This window comes from Lissotriton vulgaris, chromosome 1_1, assembly GCF_964263255.1.
Source record: "Lissotriton vulgaris chromosome 1_1, aLisVul1.2, whole genome shotgun sequence".
Lineage (NCBI taxonomy): Eukaryota > Metazoa > Chordata > Amphibia > Caudata > Salamandridae > Lissotriton > Lissotriton vulgaris.
In genome coordinates this window covers 1055429726-1055451217 of record NC_141685.1, presented here as the reverse complement: position 1 = coordinate 1055451217, position 21492 = coordinate 1055429726, and the positions used below count along the sequence as shown (strand labels likewise).

Genomic DNA, 21492 nt, shown 5'->3' with positions numbered 1-21492 from the left:
AATTAAAGATTCATACAGAGTCATGACATTGTATAAATATGGTAGCAATAAACGCATTTGACCCATTCTTGTAATATCCCAGATTCTGTTTGTATACATTCATTATGCAATATCCAAAGGTAATCAATCATATTATGACATTTGCCCAAAGATAGGAAAGATCTTGTGATTTAAAAAAAAATCAAAATTCCTGAAATTTTAAGAAATCCTCAATTCTGACAACATATAAAGTCACAGCCAATATGTTTAACGAGTATAAGCCCTCTTTTTCAAGGCTAAACTATCATATTCTCTATTGCATTTGTATTTAGTTGGTGCAATACAAGCTATAAGAAAAGGAGTGTTCAGTTCCTTAAACACATTGGTTAAAGTCTACAGTTTCCAGGAGGGGGAATATGCTCCAAAAGGAGCACGGGCCCTCACACACCCCGAAGGTGTCATGCTTCATCATCAGGCTAGCTTCTTGTCGGGCCGGCGCTGCAATGGCTGAAGGGCACCCACTAGGGGGCTCTTTACCGGAGATCTTTTCTTAGCTGTCAGGTAAAGTGAGGGTGTGTGAGCTCTCTAGGTATTTGTAGAGTGTTGATGAAAAAGTGGGCTTTTCTAGAGCAATACAAGTTATGACATGAAAAAATAGATTTATTGACATACCTGATTTAGTAGTGAGCTCTTGGGATTGGCTTAGTATGTACGAATGACAGTATACATTATATAATCCACTCTGTGGTAAAGTCTCAAGATACCACACATGTTCATTTGAAAGCAATTAAGTGAGACTTGTTTATGGTACCTTTGATAATGCTCCTGCGTCTGCCAGCCACGTAAAAAAAGACTAAACCCCATATTATTGGAGCTATGTTGTAATTGTCAGTGATGACTGTTGTCAATGGAGCCATGTTGATTTTCACTGATGCCTTATCTCGTGGGAGCCATGTTGTAATTGTGACTTGTAACCGTTGTTGTTGGAGTCATGATGCCATTGAAGCCTATTATCTTTTTTCATCTCATTTATATCTTTGGAGCCATGATTATTTACTTGTTTTCCATAATGCGATTGTGTGATTTTCACTGATCCCTCTACTGATTGGATCCCATATAGGTGGCCATTAATTGTAATTCTGCCAGTAGCTTTGCTGCTGTAGATGGTTTAAACATCAACTAGAAACTGATTGCTATAAAAAATATTATTCTAAGTTGTTATAAAGATGGTCAATTCAAGATGTTTTTATTTTGTCTCCTCCACGTTTCCAATGTCTTTATCCGTCTTTACTTTTTCCTCACTCTCCCTTGCATTTCACACCCATCCTTCCTATCTTTCTCTGCTTTTCAACCACTCTCTCATACTCATTCCCTCTCGCCCCTTTTTAGGTCTCGCGACCTGCGTTGCACTGCGCAGCAGTGCTCGCGAGACCTTTAGTAAGTGTAAAACGGGGAATATGAGCTAACCTAGGAATCGCACATGCTCGTTCGTGCGTGTGCGTTTCCTTTTGAGTTCCCCCATTGGCCTTTGCGTGCGCCTAATTGTAAAAGACCGCACGCAATTGGCCCGAGGTGCACGCATAGCTCCTCCCATGGCCTATTGGTGTCTATTACGCGCACCAAGCACGTTATAGACACCAACAGGCGTGGGAGGAGTTATGATCGTGCCCAGACATATGCATGACGCAAGTGCCACTTGTTTAATATTGTCCTTGCACTGTCTTTACACACCTTTTCTACCCCTTTCCCAATCTTTCCCATCTGATCCCTATCTGTTCTGCTTTTTGCCCTTTTCTCTCTTACTATTTCCTCTTGTTCCTCTCTTCTACTTTCTCTCCTCACACCCAGCTCCCTCTTTCTTGTGCTCTTGTTTCTTCCTCTTTCTTTTCTTTTTCCACTCTCTCACATCTGTCTGCTTGCTACCCCTCTTCCCTACAGGCCTTTGAGGTGGCAGAGCAGGAGCTGGGGATACCGGCCTTGTTGGACCCCACAGACATGGTGTCCATGAGGGTTCCAGACCGTCTCAGCATCATGACCTACCTCTCACAGTATTATAACTACTTCCGGAACCCACCCCCAGGTAAGCAGAGCTTGGTTCTCCGCAATTTGACCATCTCTTCCTTAATGTAGCATTCCATAGTGAGTAAGCTAACCCCCCAAACAGTGTATCTAACAGAGATACAAACCAGGCCAATGTGAGTGCAATACAGACCGCAAGGTACGTACATTGTGTTAACCGTAGAAAAATAAATTGAAATCACTACCAGTTTATGTACACTAGACCTGCAGCAATGTGTTAACATAATACATCTCAATGAGCTACACATTCATAAGCTGCTACCTCTGTTGGTGATCTTACAAACGTTTGTTTGTAACAGTTGCTGTATAAATATTAATTGTCCCTCCAACCTCAGGAACGTTTTTTTTTTTGAAGGATACTTTGTGAACCTTAAAAAATCTCATGAGTTCTATCCCCTTGCCATAATATTTTGTATGTCGAGCCTGGGCAGCGCATGTGCTGCTCTGCGAGACATGCTGTATTGAGGTATGGCATACAAGCTGTGCCCATTTCCCCACCCATCTTTTTAATTGCCTCCTGTTACTGTCTTTGCAAAATCGTTGCTTTTCATTTGTGAATAGGCTTAGTAGTCCCTCCTTGGTACCGCCTTGTATTTGTAACTTCCCATAATGACTGGACCTTTTACATGGTCTGCTTTATAAGTCGGTGAGCACTATTTTGATTAATGAATAATGCGGGACAATGGCGGCTGCTTCTTGTATTTGCGGCGCGCCCCACACAACACTCGCGGTACAATGGCAACCACTTCTTGTATGGAGCACTATGCGCGCTTTAACTTTAAAAGTGGCTGCCCTCACCCCTACCCCACGTGCACTCGCCGGACAATGCTGGCGGCTTCTTGTTTTTCAAACTTTTAAGCTGAGCATGACTCCTTATTCAGGGAAACCGTGCTTTCTTTGAGCGTTATTTTTTTTTCTTTTAAACTTTAAAGCTGAGTGCGGTGCCCAATTTAGGGACACCACACTTTCTGTTTCAGCTTTTTTTATTTTTATTTTAATGCTAAGCGCGGCGCCCACTTCAGGGACACTGCGCTCTCTGTAATGCAATAGGTCTTGCATTTTTCCAAATTTTTACTTATTGGTATTGTAAATGACAGTGCCTTTTATTATTGCAGGTTTTTTAAACATAAATAAAAGACAATGTCATTTACAATGCCAATAGCTTCAAATCTCGCCATTGCGAGACCTATTGCATTGTAAATACTTGTTTTAGTTAAGTCAAGTGGTACCAAGGCCAGGACATTTGTATTAATATTAACAGGTACAGTACTAGTGTAATGAAGAAGCCAGGTACATTCCTTTGATATTCAAAATCAAGAAATATGCTGATCAGTGATTGAATGAATAATGGAAATGGTAGAGGGATAAGTTCAGCTTCTGATGAAACCAGTCCTCTCATTTTGAAGTCTTTCCGAGAGCTGACCACCTCACTGCCTCTCATCCATTTGGTATCTTGATAGCCCCTAGCCTGCTCTCCTAGCCCTAGCCCTTGTTGTTTAAAGACACACCCTTGTAATAAAAGAAGTGTAGTTTTTGATTTTTCACCAGAGATTGAGTTGAGACATAATTAGCCAGGCTCTGATCTTTTGGTGAACTGCTTATTTTTGGTCAGGAGTCTCCTCAAAGAAATCCACCAGTTCCTCCTTAAAAAACACAACCTCAAAAAATGGGCCAGATCACAACCTTAAGTAATTGAGACCGATTTAGTTGGTAGCTCCCAGGACATGTAATCAGCAGACATTAAATATACAAACGAGAGCTTCACAGAATGCAGTAGGGACTTATGGTAACCATCTGAATTGCTGAATAACCTGTCATTGCTTCTTGACACTTACAGTTAAGGTCTTGACTTTAAGACAACAATTATCACCATCCCTTTAACTCTAAATGCAAAAAAACCTTTGATTTAAAAACAACAATTACAAAATGGAGTGAATAATCACTCTAGAATGTTTTTTCCTGCAGTCCACTTGAAGCCTGAGTTTCACATATCCACTTTTATCAAATCTCCTGTGTGGGTAGCCTCTAAAACATGACATTTTATCTGATTTATTCTTGTATAGAATGGATGGCTAAACCTAGACCCCTAAATAAAATCTCCCGCCATGATCTGGGTTATTCGGAACATGAATTTTCAGAGATGATGGTGTAGGAAAGTGCCCCAGATTTGCAAGGTTGCCCCCCGCTTTTTGCCTAAATGTTGATGCACTTTGACTGAGTGGGCCCTGGGTTCCTGCCAACCAGGTACCCAGGGCCTATGTTCTTTCCCTAAACTGTACAATTGCAAAACCCAATTGACAACTCTCTGGCCACATGTAAGTCCCTTGTAAAAGCTACCCTAGGTACCAAGGGCACTGTGACCAGAGAAGGCCTCTAAGGGCTGCAGTACTTATTGTGCCACCAGTGGTGGCTGGTTACATTTGAAAGTGGTGAGGCGCAAAAGTTAGGGATGAGTTTTCTTTCACTTTTGCCTTGTCCTAATTTTGAAAACTGTGTCCCCAATGAAAGGGACTGTGACGGGCTGTACGGGGATAGGCAATAGACGAGTCTTATTAGGGTTCAAACTTGGCTTTATTGTGCTAAACAGTCTGCCGGTACAGGTCTTTCTGGTGTGCAATCTTCGAGGAGAACGGCTTCTCTCCTTCCTACTTTTGCTGATCACCCCCTCCTCTCTACGCCGGGTCGGGCTCCGCCTTCCTTTCTCGTCGGGATCCGTCTTGGCCCAGGCTCCACCAAAGGGGATGACAGAAACAGAGGAGGAATTAGTATGATGCACGGCACGACTTTCAGTGTTTAGGAAAGGGGGTGAGGGATCACTCCGTGCTCCAGTCTTTAACGGGAAAGTGAGGGAAGTGCACAGGGGGTTTACAGCTAAGGGTCTAGGGTACTCCCCTTCTCGGGTGTCGCATCCACCCCGCAACTCTTTCACGCCCCTCTGTTAGCCACGCCCCTCCAGGGGAGTGGCTGGGCGACGCGTGGGTCCGTTGTCCTCCTGGACCTGTAGCTCCCGCTGGTCTGCGCAGGAACCCGAGGCGTCGGCTTTCCGGCTTCGCCTTCTCAGCAGGTGAGGCTCCCGAATCCGCAGCCGCTCCCTCTTCAGAAGCAACGCCAACCTCTGCTCCGGCTCTCGCCTCCGACGTGGTATACTCCTCGATACTCTCCTTCCTCTTCCCCACAGCTACCGGGCTCTCGTCCCAGGACCCGCCGCCGTCTGATGCTCTGTTCCACGCCTCTCCTCCGCTCCACGCTGCTCCTCTTCTCTCCGCCTCTCCTCCGCTCCACGCTGCTCCTCTTCTCCACGCCTCTTCTCCGCTCCACGATGCTCCTCTGCTCCACGCCTCTCCTCCTCTCCAATCCGCTCTGACCGCTCCTCCGGTGTATAGACACACCTGTTCCTGCAGCTGGGCGTCTTTTAAGGTGCTGGCGGTCTCCTCCTCCCACCTGCTCGGGGCCAGTTAAAGGGACCGTGTTCCATTTCTTCTTCGTCTCAGCTGTACTTCTCTTCCACTCGATTCCAGTTTGTGGTCTCAGACACCTGTGGACCCAAGAGGGGGGGGGTCACATTTTACGTGCTCACTCCGGGTTACAGGGGGCGGGGCCACCCCTCCCTGTTACAGGGACCCCTTCACACCCATTTGCACAGTATCACAATTTCAACTCAAAATGTGACCACCGCCCTGTGCACTCTGCAGAGATGCCAATGATTGGTTGGCCATATATTGTGATCAACTTTTGACCCAACGAGAAACCACAGCTCCAGAGCTCTCAATCTTGCAAACAAGTGTTGCCACTCAGTTCAAACCATGCACTGTACAAGAGTAATGTGGTACGTGAAAAAGTACATAAACATCCTGGAAGTAGCTAAACACTCTACATTATCCTGCATATTGAAATTACACCCATGCAATACTGATAGCCTATCTGAATGACAAAGCTATCTAGAGACTGCATATAAAGAAGGTGACTGCAGGAGGAGCAACCAGTTAAGAGGAGCAGAAAGGTGTCCCGACGAACAGCTGTAGGAAGTGGCATGGAAATACCTCCTGTCGCCTAAAAACAAGCACTTATTCTGTATGTTGGGGCCTGTAAATAAGACTTGGTGAACTTTAAGAAGGCACCCTGCAGATTCCCCATGGCCAGCATTAGATTGGACCCCGCCCTCAATTCTATGACCTGTACAGTGCTCTATAGTATCCTTATGGGAAGAGTCCTGTATAAAACTCCCACATCAGTACCTATGTTATTTTTCTAATTGTGCTGAAATAAGCTGTGCCTGTACTGTGTACATTTTATGGCATTTGTTTTGTAGCAATAGCCCTCATATCTTCTATCGATATTTATAAAGCATCTAGAAATCTGCGGAGTGCATCTGAGTGCAGAATAATGTCAAGGGTGAAGAAGAGTAGAATAGAGACCGTTGAGTTTTTACAGCATAAGGAAATGAAATCCCTCAAACCTAGTAATGCATTATAAATTAACCTAGATTGTATTTACAAATAAAGTATTTCCACCTGTGGTCACCTTTTGGTAAAGTAAAAGACAACTATTCTATAATATTATAATACCACTTCCGCTGCATTTTTCTCACCGCGTATTAAACATCCCAGAAGAGGTTTGTCTAATTACCTATGTCTAATTACCTATGGTAAGACATGCATCCGCGCAGATTGCAATTCAAGGATATTAGCTCTGCTTGAGTACTTCAGCCGTAGAAATGTCAATGGCATCTCTCACTTTATTTTTTCTAGTATCGAGTTTAGAGGCAGTAGCGGACTCCACTTTGTCCTGTGTCTGTTAACTAGTAGGGGAAGATATGCACAATAAAATGTTTTCAGATGCTGGGCACCTTTTTATTTGGTAGTTTAATAGCGCTCTCGGCCAGAATGTTTTGGCGTGCCTCACATGAGCACCAATTACATTACACTACTACACCAGGTCATATTCATATTTTATTGGGATTACGAAAATAAAACGATTTGCCAAGATTCGCAGGATGCTGCTTGGATGCCGAGATTCGAACCTGGATCCCTTATTTATGAATGACCTGTGGATGTAATGTATGCTTTATGCTGCTGCATGCAGCATACATAAAGAAAAAAGGAGAGTGGGCGGTCCCGCTCAAGGGTAGGGGGAGACTGGCTTGCTCACTGTTGTGCATACTGACTGTTTGGTCGGCCCCAGGGCAATAGTGAGCAAGCCACTTACCCCGCCCTCGAGCAGGACCGCCCACCCCCAACCAGGCACTTCTGTTTTCTCGCCGTGCGAGAAGGAAGAAACATAACATGGTAGTTATTACCATTTATGTTTCTGCCTTCTTGCACGGCAAGAAAGCAGTGGGGCGACACCCCTTTGCCCCAGAGGGGGAGCTGCCATTGTGTGCCACCCTTAGACGCCGGTTACCTTTACACACACACACACACACTACCATTGCAGGCTGCGTGTTTTGGTGCAGAGCAAAGTGAAGAGCCGACAATATTGTAAGTGCAGTAATGCCATAAAGTGTATATCGTCCGGGAGTTTGTCATTACGAACTCCACAGCACCAATATGGCTTTACTGAAAAAAACGTGGAAGTTTGATATCAAAATTAAAAGGCACATTAAATCCACACTGATGTCAGTGTGGGATTTAATGAAAAATGCACTCGAAGGGCATCTTAGAGATGCCCCTGAAAAACGACCTAACTCTAGTGTCCTGAATGAGTGGTTGGTCTCCAGCTGCTACCACCAGACATGTTTTTGGACCCCTGGGTCGATAGCCTGCTGCTCTCAGGGTCCTGAAACAAAGCACATCCTGGGCCGAGGTGCCAAGCCTCCTCCCCCAGGATGGGCAGGGTCCAAAAAAGGGAAGCTTCAAAGACTTTCCGCCTTTGTGACCTACCCCAGTCATTTGCTGCTCCCAGCAACTGGCCCCCACTGGTTCCGACCTCCACTTTGGGCGGGAGAATCAGCTGGAAAACCAAGTTAGAAGGAGAGGTGTGCCCTCCTTTGCCAACCCCACTCCTCAGGTGGGGCAGGCGAGGTGAAGCACAACTCTCAGTCCCCGCCATCTTGAAGATTGGGGGACCCAGCCAACCAGAGTGAGGCTTATGCCCTCCGGCTATTGGACAGTGGCATAATAGGGGGTGTAGCCACCCCAAGGAAGGGAACCATTGGTCCCGACCTGTACCTACCTGTAACGCCCCTAAATTTAGTATTTAGGGGCAACCCTGAACCTTGCCTCCTCAGGCAAGAAAAGATAAGAAGGACCGAAGAAGTCATGCTGAAAGTTGAAGAGGAAGACACCAACTGACTTGGCCCCAGCCCAACCGGCCTGCCCCTACCTCGACCTGCTTCAGCGAAATCCCGGTGTGTCCAGCAGCCCCCAAGAACTTGGAGGACGTACCCTGCCTCCCCAAACCAGACGTTGTCTTCCGTGAGCACCGGATTTCCTCACCCATAGACTCTGGCGCTGGCTAATTCTGCGATTCTACACCACTCTGCACCTGGTGCCCACGGCCAGAGTTTGAATGGCCCAACACCACGAGGAGGTCTCCCTGGCGATCCTAACTTGGGATCTGCTGACCCCTGACCTACCTCAAGTCTCCAACCGACGCCTGCAGCCCCTTTCTGGAGGGTCCCCCGACGACGACCGGAGCCAGTAAGACACTACTGCACCTGACGTCCTACTGCCTTGGGTGGCCCAACCGGCGGTGCCCCAGCATCCCTAGACTTCTCCACTTACCTCTCCACCCAATGGTCGCCTCCAGAAAATCTTCATCCCGAGCCTGCAGTGTTTGTTACAACCAGGAAATACCCATTGAAAACAACAGGGCCCCAGACGCCAAAACAGCACCTTGTGTGCTAAATTGGATCCCCCTTTGCCCTGAGTCTTAAGACCAGGAGTTTTGCTCCCACAACCTGTTGGCTGCTCGTTAGCAGCCACCAACCGGAGGCCCACTAACCCACATTGGATAAAATTGGGACTCAGCACTCTTCACCCTGCCGCCCTAGTGCAGCTGCGGGGGCTTTGAGAGTGCATCCTTGACCCTAGGGGAACCCTGGTTTAACTCACAGAAAACCAACTCCCAAACTACTGTTAAACTGAACCTGGTTTTCTCCCATAGGACTGCAATGACTGCTTTGTTGTTAAAATTGTTCCAAGTGTCGAGTTGGTTTGTATGAAACCTGAAGAAACTGCATATGTACAAAAACTGATTAACTTACCTTTTATCTAGGAAATGTCCCAGTGTGATATCTAGGTACATCACACTGAGTAGAAAAAGTAACTTAAAAAGTAATGTACAAAGTAATCTCAATAGTAACTGGAATGTAATTCCAATTGTTTTATGACCAAGTGAATAACCTGTAACCAATCCAATTGCATTCAACTGCATCCAGACTGTACTTAACAGCATTATTCTGCAACATACTGTTACCCATACCTGTACCAGGCCTGGATTGGTTCTAGAAAATAAAATACAACTAAATAATATTTTTTTATACAAACCAAATTGGTCTGAGTTTAGTCTTTGAGTGTGTGATATAATTCCTTGTGTGAGTGTGTATAATAAATGCTTAACACTACCCTCTGCTAAAGCTTTACTGCTCGCCCACACTACCACAAATAGAGTAAAATATTATCTACTTTTACCTCTGCCTATGATCCACTGGACTCTGTGCACACTATACCTTACTTTGGTATAGTATATACAGAGCCAGCTTCCTACAGATGGTAATTCAGCAGAGCTTTATGTATTCCTTTCTTGACCACATTCTCTCTGGTTTGATTTCCCACACCTCTGTAGCAGTTCTACTTCACCCGCAAGCTGTTAAGCGTTCGGCAGCTGCATCCTCGTCTGAGCCGGCTTTAAAGAAGATAGTTGAGAAAGCGTCCACGCCACCGGTGAGAGACCTTCTTATTGCTTTGGCTCACAATGAATATCAAAGGTTGTACAGTATTTTTATACAGGCAGTTCACAGGTGTAGGAGGAATATTGAATGATGGGAAAATTGGAGTGCATTCACATTACACCAAGTGAAAGTGATACCATAGCGATCCCTTTAGATATCCCTTTGGATTTTAAGACCAGACTGGCACATTCTAGTGCTGAGGTAGTGGCCTTAACAGATGGCCTGAGTTTTCCACAATGATCTGTGTCTTCATATCTTTTTGTTATGGTTTTAGAGGGAAGGAGAGGAGTTGGAGCCTGCCACACGCACATCGCTGAGCAGCACTTGTGCCTCTTGCCACCGGCATGTGCATCTTGTGCAGCGCTTTCTTGTGGAGGGACGCCTCTACCACCGACAGTGCTTCAGGTGAGTGAATGGGATCAATGAATAGCAATGCTCCATGTAGGGTGCGTTTGATTATATTACGGGCAGTGTTTTAAGTAGGTAGGAGACATTTACTACCAGGAATGGTTTAGGTATGGTAGCATATTGGTGAATGATAGCATGGCACTCCTTAAACTAAGGGCCTAGTTATCCAGTGGCCATTGTTCTGCTAAAGAGAGTGAAAGCGGCTTGTGAGGGACTGCGACCGTGAAAAAATTGTCAGTTTTCTCTATTAACCATAAAGACTGTTAGATAACACGCCTGTCCAGTTAGCTGTCTGTCAGCTTTGGATACCCTACTTAATATTATTTACTTTTGCTCATTCCTCTGCATGTGGATTCTTGGCCAAACATGGACAACTGGTCAGGTGGAAGAAGCAGGGGTGGCATACACAGTGTGACAATAGAATGTAGCTTGGTGTTTTTTTATTGTAAGTCAAAACCATTCTTTGCTGCTAGAAAGAAGAGTTTCTTCAGAGCAGCTTATAGATTTTTCTTTTCTTATTTTTAATGTATTTTTACCACAAAGACGCCACAGTATCTGAGTGCTGTACAGGACTGAGGAAAAAACACAGTACATTTTACTAGAAATAATAAAACACTATTCAATGACCAAGAAAAGGCAGGCATGTGTAAGGCAGTGTTAACCTGAGAAATATATCATTTAAAAAATTTAACTTTTTGTTAAAAGAATGGCTAATGCTTATTGGTCAGCTGAATCTCAGTGAGGTGAGGTAACGAGTTGCTGATGTGTGTAGTCCAAATTGGAAAAGATTGAACGTCGAGATGGGAAGGGCAATGAATGGGGCAGATGGAATGTTAAAAACCTCACAGGCGGCATATTGAACAATGACCAAACACAACTTAAACTGAATCACTGGCGCCAGGTAAGAGGAGAACTTAATGCAGACAGTTTCTCATGTCCCTCTGAAGATTGGCATCCTGGGCCCGGCACACCCATTCTAGAAGCCGGACCTGCTTAAGAAAGAGTTCTAAATGTGATCAAGCTCCTAGGCTGGCACTGCTCTTGGGCACTAGTAGATGATATATAGTTTGATACTGTTAGAGACAACTTGACAGTGCCAATAAGCAGTGCATAATTTGTGCTGGAAGTTACCTGTGGTTGTCCCCATTACTGATTTAGGTGATCAAGAATGACTTTTCATCATTAGACTGGTCCAGAGCAAGAGAGAGAAATGTATAAAAGGGCGTAAGAAAAAGAAATATAGGAAATCAGTGACAAGGCCTTGCAAGAGTTGAAGAGGCAGGAAGTGTATGGTGGTGAACGAAAGACATGAGGAGGGATTACGAATAGACAATGTTGGTCTTCAGCAATACAGTATCGCTAACATCGGGCTCCCAAAACAGTTAAGCACTGCCAGTCGGGCAGCATTGTCTTGTGCCCCAATTGAAATCACCGATCTTCAGTAAGAGCGCTTCTTCAGATTTTCTGCAACACAAAAGTTAGTTAGAGCACTATGTGAAAGTGCCTTTTTAGGGCTCGCAAGAGAGCCCTATTGAAGGGAGTTTGAAAATAGAGCTGCACATTCCACACGTTTGTGCGTGTGAATTTCTTTTTGTGGCCTGCTATTGGCCTTTCACTGCTTGCTGTTTTGTCAGGTAAGGAAAAAAGGGGGTGGGAAAACCCAATATACCCTTGCGGGCTTGGGCAGATAAAGTAAAGAAAAATTGCCAGCGAGGGATTTTACTTAAAGGTATGTATCACATATGACAGATTATTTATTGAATACCTAACTATAAATCTGTTCCAATTAAATTGGTATCTGAAACATTACTTATAAAGCCACTGCAATCGACAATGAAAGACAAAAGCAACACGGGAAATCTTATATCAAAAGATACTTTCTTTTATATGTTTTTAAACAAAAAATTCATAAGGTATGGATAAGAATTGATCATTATTTATACCAATGAACAAGAACATACAAACTTCTTCCTATAATTCATTTGTGAAAAAAGTCCAAACCAATGCAATTGAAAAAACAAATGACTCCTATCTTGCCAAAATAAAGATCACTTGTGTAATAAAAAGCAGATAAGGAAATGGACTTTGTCGTCGACATTTCGGTCTTGTATGGAATAATTCTTTCAGATCATCTTCAGGACTAATAATACATTTCTGGTTGTGACCCCCCTAAAAAGACATAACATACACTTGTTATCTATATGTCCCAATTGTTTGTTTTAAACATTTCATAGATACCGTCTGCAAAACTGAATTAAAACGTCTCTCTTAGTTTAGTGTTTATTCTCTAACCTTTCATAGATGGTTAAGGTATATATATTTCGTAATAACAAGACTATTCAACCTGTGAGCTATTTATTCTCATTCAGATAAATTCGTTCTTTTTGGAAAGATTCGTTTTTATTTAAAAACAAACAGCTGATAGTAAAGTTAAATCTCTTACTTTAACTTAAAATCCTTTATGACTTCAGGAGTAGTGGAGTAGGCAAAAAGGTCTTGTAACAACAGTTTTGCTGATCTAAAGAGAGAGAACCGCTTGTCAAGACATAGTACAAATGAGAACATTGCCTTTGTCTCTGTTTAGTTGCAATGCATATTTACCTGAATAATCAGTGTATGGTTATTTGGATGTTACCATAGGTAATCCTTCATCTCACGACCAGTCTTTTTCAATGTGATCACTCACTTTCTTTATTGTTGTGAATCTGTAAGATTTAAATTACAGATCTGTAGTCCAAGTGGCATATATGAATTATACTGTTAAGCATTTCTAAAACCACAATTGTAGATATCTATCCAAACATATGTTTCACAAACATAGGCTGATAGTAAGCTTAACCTTTTATGCCGACACCTATTCACAAATTGTTTCTGTGTTTCCGCCTGATTGGTCTAATGCGGACTAATTCGTATTCAGTTATTCGAAAAATCGGGCTGTTCAAAAAGCGATAAATTGATCTTAGAGCCAATTGTCATCCTTATATCCACAATCTTCTTAAGACTCTCACTTGAACTATTCGCCTGTTACTATTGGCGTTACTAATGAACCACTATGTATTTGGCCACAAATATATTTTCGCTCCTCCACACTGATTTACTCGCAATTTATATCGACAATTCAAGAAATTCATTATATACGTCTTAGATCCACTTTGCTAGTTACTTTTAAAACCAACAAAGGCCTCTAGTTGGAGACGGCACTCGAAGACCTTACTTGTGAAACAAATACGGAGTGCACCAGTGTGGAGACGTCGTTCGGGCAGAAACGTGCTGGTCAGACCAAGTCACGTAAAAATCTGGCATCAGCGTGATGACGGAACAACTCTTTTTTTATAACTTGGAATCCCGTCCAAAATAACGGACTTTACCATTTAGTTGTTACGTGTCGGCCATCTTGTAACATTGTAATTTCTCATCAAGTTTAGAATATTTGCTTAAAATTGGGCATTAAAACAGTAAATTTTAACTGATTTCTGGTGACAAATATTTTCATGGGCGAAATTGTAAACAGGTTTATTAAATTATACTTTGTTTCAACTATAAGTCTTATTTTAAATGCCCGACTTGCCAGTATCGTCGTTATATGTTGGCCATCTTGTAAGATTAAAGCTACAAACTAGTATGAGGTATATGCTTAGGGTTAGTCTTTCGAACTAGTCAAATTTACTGACATGTTCTTTTATGAAGCACCAATTGTCTAAATTTTCAAAATAAGGTAGACGACCATATGATCTTATTTAAGAAAGAATTTGTCAACATCGATCTTTTATCTTGCGCACATGCGACTCAAATGTATTGCGGTGAACGATCGAGATCAGAGAAAATGTGTTTATAGTCCAGGCTTCCTGTCTTAGTCTTTGCCTAATAAAATAGGAAAAAACTATTTTACCACAAACCGAGAACAGCCGGTGGCTGATTTAAAAACACATTGAGTGCTTCCAGTTGACAATTCCAATTTCTAAGTCACCGATCCATAGTGATCTTGTATTATTTGTTTGTGAGAACAGAATTTCATTAGCTGTAGGCAATATAAGGAACTTTCTGTCACTATACCCACGTGCTCACAATCTTTTCAAAAAATATTTGTACTCCAAATATTAAAACGCTGCATAAGGCTTACAATCTTGCTTGTACCACCGTATGACTTTAATTGATCTATAAACACTTGTAGAGCTTGGAACTCATTTCTTTATAAACACTTGTGTCTAATTTTACTCATAAAGACAACATTTGTATTATCATTAAGCATTATACAAATCATTATATCATTGCGAAAACATGTTCACAATCTTTTCATTGAACATAAGTTCTACTCATATTAAACGAGTTATCAAAACTTGTGAAAACTTGAGAAATGCATAAAGCTTACAATCTTGTTTGTGTCAAAAGATAGCTTGACAAAAACCATTGGCTCATGGATACCCAAAAATCAAATGAACTACTGTGTTGTGTAGTAGTGTTCATACAATATATGCCAAAGTGTGCCACTCTGTTGCTGAATTCAGGCCAGATTTTATGCTATGCCTGATGTATCCAGCGATTCTCTTTGAGGGTAAGGGTCCTATCCACATTCCTTTGCCAAATGGTGGGTTTAATCAACTCTACAACCCACCATTTCATCTCTTTTTCAGTATGCTTGTATTTGGAATAGTGATAAACTAACGGAGCATTTCTACATTACAGCGTATCCTTGATTGGTGCTGTAGGATACGTTGTTTCACCATTTGAGTGGTTTTGCCAATATAAGACAGCCCACAGGGGCATCTGATACAATAAACCGCGTTGGTTGTTTTACATTTTGAGAAGTGTTTGTTGATGAAAGATTTTCCATTTAGCGCAAAAGATTTCGTATTGCTTGTTGTGACACAAGCCACACAGCAGTTACATTTAAAATGACCTTTGAGCGGTACCAGTTGTTTCATATTCTCAACCTTGCTGTCTTCTTCCATGTCATAGGCGTGTACCAACTAGTCTCTTAACTTGGGTCCACGTTAAAACGCAAACATTGGCTTCTCTTTCAGTTTGGGTAAACTTTTTAACAATGGCCAGTATTTGTTGACTATCCTTTTGACTTGATTGGTCATTGTCCCAAACGTGGTCACGCACGCCAGCGATGCCTGGCTTTCCTTTGGTTTTATTTGTAAAAGCGTTTCACGGTTTGTATACCACGCTCTCTTTAGTGATTTTTTGAAAAGCATGTTTGGATATCCCCAGGCATGAAGTTTGTCTTTGAGGATCTTTGCTTCATAAAAGTAATCAAGTCGTCTGGTACAATTTCTCCGTAATTGGAGAAATTGTCCGAATGGCAATCCATCCCTCAAAGCCTGAGGGTGGTGACTGTTATATTTGAACATGGTATTTCTTGTTGTTGGTTTCGTATATAGGGTTGTGAAAAGTGTGTTATCTTCACTAACCTTAATTGTTATGTCAAGAAAGTTCATTTCAGAGTTGTTACATTCCATTGTAAACCTGAGGTTGGAATTCCTGCTGTTCAGCCACAAATGAAATTGTATCAGTAAGTTACTCCCTCTCCAAATTAAAAAGACATTGTCTATATATCTCAGCCAGCAGGAAATGTTGGCTGAGAAAGGATTGAGTGAATTATAGACGTGTTTGTTTTCAAAATCATTGACATAGATATTAGCTACGTCTGGGGCGTAGACTGTCCCCATTGCAACTCCTTTGAGCTGCTGTTAGAACGTTCTTTCGAAGAGAAAGAAATTTTCGCATAGCGAAATTCTGATGCAGTTGATTATAAACTCAGTTGGAACATTGTAAGGCCTTGGGTGTGTGTTTTAAAGGTTCATCTAATATTAACAAGGCCTCCTCCTGTGGAATATTTGAGTATAAACTCTCTATGTCCATTGAGACCAAAATCTCATTCATGGGATCAAAACAGTGATTTTCAAGCTTGTTTATCACTGCAGTGGTGTCTCTGATATACGTTGGCGATTTAATGGCAAATGGTCTTATGAAAAAATCAGAGTATTGAGCTAATAGTTTTAATATGGAGTTACACCCGAGACTATTGGCCTCCCTGGGGGTACAGAAGCATGCTTATGCTAGGAAGCATGTATATGGCTGGCACTGTGGGTGATTTACTTATCAAAAAAGCAGCTTCTTTGTCACTGAGCCAACCACCTTCCAGTCCACTGTAGCTAAGTGATGCTATCTCTTTATCCAATCGAATTGTTGGATTACTTAGCAGCTGTTTGTAATTGGAATCAACTGTAAGTTGTTTAAGCATTTCAGTTTTATATGCTTCACGGTCCCACAGGACAATTCCCCCGCCTTTATCGGCGGGTTTGATTAAGGTGTTAGGTAAGGATTGTAAATTTTTGAGGGCCTCCTATTTATCTTTTGTTAGGTTATTTTCCAATTCTGCAATAACTGCATTTTCAAACGTTATAATTTGTTTGGCTACCATGTTGTTAGATGGGATAAAATGTTGATGGCTGATGTAAGCCTGTAAAGTCACTTGCTTTATTAGTTGGTTTCTCAAAGAAAAAGTTTTTTAATCTGATGGATCTGAAAAATCTATATAACTCAAGTTTAGTTTCAAACTGGTCATTTCTATTCGTTGGAACAAATGAAAGTCCAGCTGACAGCACAGAAATCTTAGCTTCAGCCAGACGATGATTTGATAGATTAAAAATCGGTATTGTGGTGTCTTGCTTTACCACTCATAATATTGATTCCGGGTCTGTCTCTGCCACAGAGTATACTGATTCCTGAACCATCCTTGTTTCCCGCCCCGTTGTTTCCGGGGTGGGCCTGTTCCTCTCCTGTCCTGTCCTAAAAAAGAAGACTATCTGGCAGAGGCTGGTTGTTGTATCAGAAAAGGTTGTCCTTTTCTGTTGGGGCCTTGGTTAGATCCCTGCGTCTGATAATATTCTTTACAAAGATAAGGATAGGTTCTTTCTTTGCTATATTTGCGAATGTCTTTATGCAATTTTTCTGTTTTTGTATGAGAATTAAACTCCTCAAAGTTTTTGATCGTGGCTGTTATTTTATCTAGTAATGCTTTTGCATTGGTTATATTTGTGTCGGTGTTGATCTTGTTTTCCTGGGTCTCAATTTCTTTAATTAGAGTTTTAATTAATTTGAATGCAGTCTCAATGCTAAGCACCATCCAGGTGCGAGAGCACTTATTTGCTGCAAAGCTAAATCCTATTTTAAAATCTTCATTGTCGATGAAAATAATAGGAATATTTCTTATCTGTAGCCCAGTTGGTATTATATTTGAATTGAGACAGTCCGTTAGAAATTTGGCGTGTAGTTCTGTCCTGATAAGCTTTTTACGAAGTCTTTCTAGTTGATTCAGATCTAACTCATTTGGTAAATTAGCCACTGGCCCTCTGTTGCCCAAAAGGGAAGGACCTGCTGCTATTTTTATAACATATTCATACGTGTAGGAAAGGGTCTCAGCTTCAGACATTAGATTCTGATGTGAGAAGGAGAAAACAGATGAAATCGTAGATCTAACAATTACCTATCTTGATTAAACCACTTAAGAAAGTGACCCACAGCAAGCTATTGCTTGTTTCCGGTCCAAGGAAGACATGGCCTGGCAGTTCGGGCTGGACTGTTCCCATGAGGCACAGGGTCAGACTGATTTGCATATGGCCATGTCTGAACTGGGGTGGCGGAGTGAGCTAAAGAATGATGATGGATTAAAACCAGATCAGTTGACTGGGGGTGAGTGTTTGATCTGCTCAAACGCTCCGTCCATCATCCCCTTTTGTATCGCTTTGTTCGCCCTAAGTTGGCAGGGTATGCTCAGACGTGAGTCCCTTGCTCACTTTGCCACTGGATTCAAGATAACCTGGCTGATGAGGGTTATGAACCTGAAACCAGTGAGTGTTTGATTTGCTCAAAGGCTCCGTCCATCATCCCCTTTTGTATCGCTTCAATTAATTCAAAGCATATGGCAGGAAAGGCGCGCCCGCGTCACCACTCGGTGCAAGCCGTGTTTTGAAACTTCCCTGTCGTTAATCACCATCACCAAAGGGCCTGCCTGTTGCAACATGCTGATTACTAGCTGGCCTCTCTTTGGGGGTTGGGGGCGTTCCCCATATTGGATTCTACAAGCGGGGTCTGTGCATGTTTCTTCCAGTACACGCTCTGTAGATGTGTAGCCTTTTCTTCTCTCCTTCCTTCGTGTGCCTAGATTGTGCTTTCTCGGAATTGGTGCAGAGGAAGCCATGTGCATGGCTGTCAGTGGTGGGGGCGGCGGATCCCGCGGACATGCCGGTTCCTTCTGCGGTCCTGCCCACGGGGCGCCTTTTTAGGTCAAGGCTACCGTCCCACTGCGAAGCAGTGGGGGGGCGGAGCCGAAGATTTCATGACTTCAACAGTGAGGGGCTTTAACCCGCCTCTCTCTTCCATTGGCTAGCTTCGTAAATGGAGGCTAGCCATTGGAAGAGATGTATGTCAATTACTCTTTTCCCCGGCTTGATGCGATCCGTGGGCGTTTCTGTCTCTTTTTTTAAGTCCCGCCCCCCACACCCTCCCTCTCGCCGAGGTCCCAGTCTATTTCTCGCAGAGCGAGCGCTGCGGCCAAAGCTCGACCTTAAAAATAGGGACCCCTCCAATACAACTGGGCTGTTGTCATGTTTGTAAGGCACAACGGATATATACTAAAAATCTCTGTACAGTCGTCTGGCCGGATGTGCTCAGTATATAAGCACCTTAACTTAAGAAATGAATAAAATGCGAATTATTAAAATCGCGAGTAGCTGAGATAAACTTGTGGAAGTGTAGCAATAGGGAAGCTTCAGAACCTACGCGCACGCACCTTCCCAGCTTTCTGTCCTGCGCATGCCCAGTGCCCTTCCCACACTCGCACGCTCGAACTTCCTGGCCACTGCACGGTAAACAGTGAAGTCACGTGACGCGGCCTTGCTGCGGGCTTCGAGCTGCTGATGGCTGCGGAGAGGGAGCCGAACTATACCGGCTGGCGCGCACCACTTCCGGGCATCCGACCTCCCTCCATCCGCTGGACCGCTGCTGTCTGCCGGGACCTAGACCCGGTCTGTGGAACCACCGGTCAGCCGCCTACGTGCTCCTCGGAGGCCGAGTCCTGTACGGGCCACACGCTGACACCTTCACCTCCAGCTCGCCCCAGCCTCCGGAGCTGGGGAGGGGCAGGGATTGAATCCAAGGTACCGGAGCTCGTCATCCGCAGGAGCGGTGCGCAGCTCCCCTGCCTCTAGGCTCTGGACCCATTCCTTTCCGGGCACCCAACGCTGCGCCCGCGGCTTCATGTGGACCCACCGGGGCCACCGTCCCAAAGCCTTGTGTCCCCGCTCGCTGCGGGCTCTCGTGACATCACACGGCGCTGCTGCCAGCAGGGATGTGTGTGTGTGCCACACCTCACCTCCAGAGAGCAGCAGGGACAGTCACCCTCTAGCAGCGTTCTGCCCCACGACAGGGCTGCCCGAGCACGGCATTGCCGTTTATCCCCCTTCCCCTCCGGGTACGCTTGCAGCTTTCCTATACGAGATTAGTGGAGTGCATTACATATTTTATTTTTCTTAATTTTAGTGTGTACTATTGAATGTATATACATGCAATACGGTGTGAACGTGTAGATGTGTTTTATAATCAGAGATGGTAAATTATGACATACGCTTTGTGCGTGCCACACCGGTCATTCACCTTTTCACAAGTGCAAATTTAAGTGGCGTGTTGGCACCTAATTTGTTTATCAGTGTATATGTGGAGTCTTGAAAGCTGCTGCATTGTAAGATTAGGCGAACTAAACTGCTGTTCTCGATTCTTGGAAGCTAAAAATGTAAACACTTGTTTCTGGTCACGTGACTCGGTTGTATTTACTTGTAACTTGCTGTTGCGTGTGGACAAAGGGAGTGTGACCTCGGACTCTGATGCTTCCTCATGTTTACTTTCTCAGCCAAATAAATGCTCTCGCTGCCCGCAATGCACAATTCTTTCCTTTAGTGCCACGCACCACCCCATGACGAGGCTTGAGGAAAGCCTCATAGCCTAGGAAGTTGGCTTTGTAAGTTCTCTGAGAGGTCACACATGGCAGGGCCCCTCCCAGTGTGCGGATTGTTATTGGAAGCACAGGCCTGAGGTCTGAATACATACATGGCACACAGCACACCCCTGCCTTGCCAGTTGCAAGAAATCTTGGTTCCATACATCACCAGAATACCGTCTTTTATTTTAGTAGGTTTCAATTTAAGCCTCAGTTCGAGGCATGTGGGCTGCTGAATTCATATCTGTGCATAGATCGCCGCCTAGTGTTGGGTCCGGATGATCGCACATTGTTGTCCTGGAAGAGTCTTCGAAGTATCACAAGATAGGTGGCTCCTCCCCTGGACTACAGTGCGCATGGGCATCGACTCCATCCTCAGATTGTTTTTTTCCGACATTGGGTTCGGATGTATATTGGTTCACTCTGTCGGAATCGATAAAAAACTTCTTAAGACCAAAAGGTCTTTAGTCTTATTCGTCGGTATTGTCTAGCGTTTGGTGCCTACTCATTCCGGTTCGGTCCCGAGCCGGAGTCTACAGAACCGCGTGCTCTCCACGCGGAAGGCCCCGTCGAGGACGCTATCGACTGCTCATCATGGACCGTAGTCCGTTCAAGAGATGTCCCGTGTGCAACTCCAACTATCCCCACATCGACGTCCACCCGGTGTGCAACAAGTGTCTATCGCCGGATCATGATGAAGCCAGCTGCATGGCTTGTTCCCGTTTCAGGTCCAAGAAGATGCTTAAGCATCGACGTGCTGCACGCCAGGAGGCCCAGCAGACTGCACCGGCGCCTGTGGAAATCTTCGATGTGGGGGATGACGAAGGAGATGACCGGGAAGTTGAAGAAACCTTGTTGAATCCCGCGTCAGAGGTCGACTACGACGCTGAATTGTTTGAGGCCGAAGAAGTCGTGAAAGAGGTAGGAGACGACGAAGGGGCCTTTGGGGCCATGGAAGATAGCTCGAGCGAAGAGCTACCACAAACAGACATTGGGGCCGTACCGCTTCAACAGGCTCAGGTCGAGGGATTGCCAGTAGGCCTTACCCAAAACCTTGCAATGGGTTCTACGGCCCCGCCTTCGGGCTCGGCTACGGACATTACTATTGAGCCGCGCCCTGAGAAATCGAAACCGA

General features: G+C 44.0%; 1 protein-coding gene across 1 annotated transcript in view; it reads left to right on the top strand.

Annotated features, from left to right (window-relative positions):
- MICALL1 (MICAL like 1) overlaps window positions 1–21492 on the top strand; it is a 428596-nt gene that overhangs the window by 65467 nt on the left and 341637 nt on the right. Inside the window, exons 4-6 of the mRNA XM_086962863.1 lie at window positions 1918–2059; window positions 9844–9941; window positions 10224–10354. Of these exons, the coding sequence (XP_086818989.1) occupies window positions 1918–2059; window positions 9844–9941; window positions 10224–10354 (371 nt within the window). The remainder of the gene's footprint in view (window positions 1–1917; window positions 2060–9843; window positions 9942–10223; window positions 10355–21492) is intronic.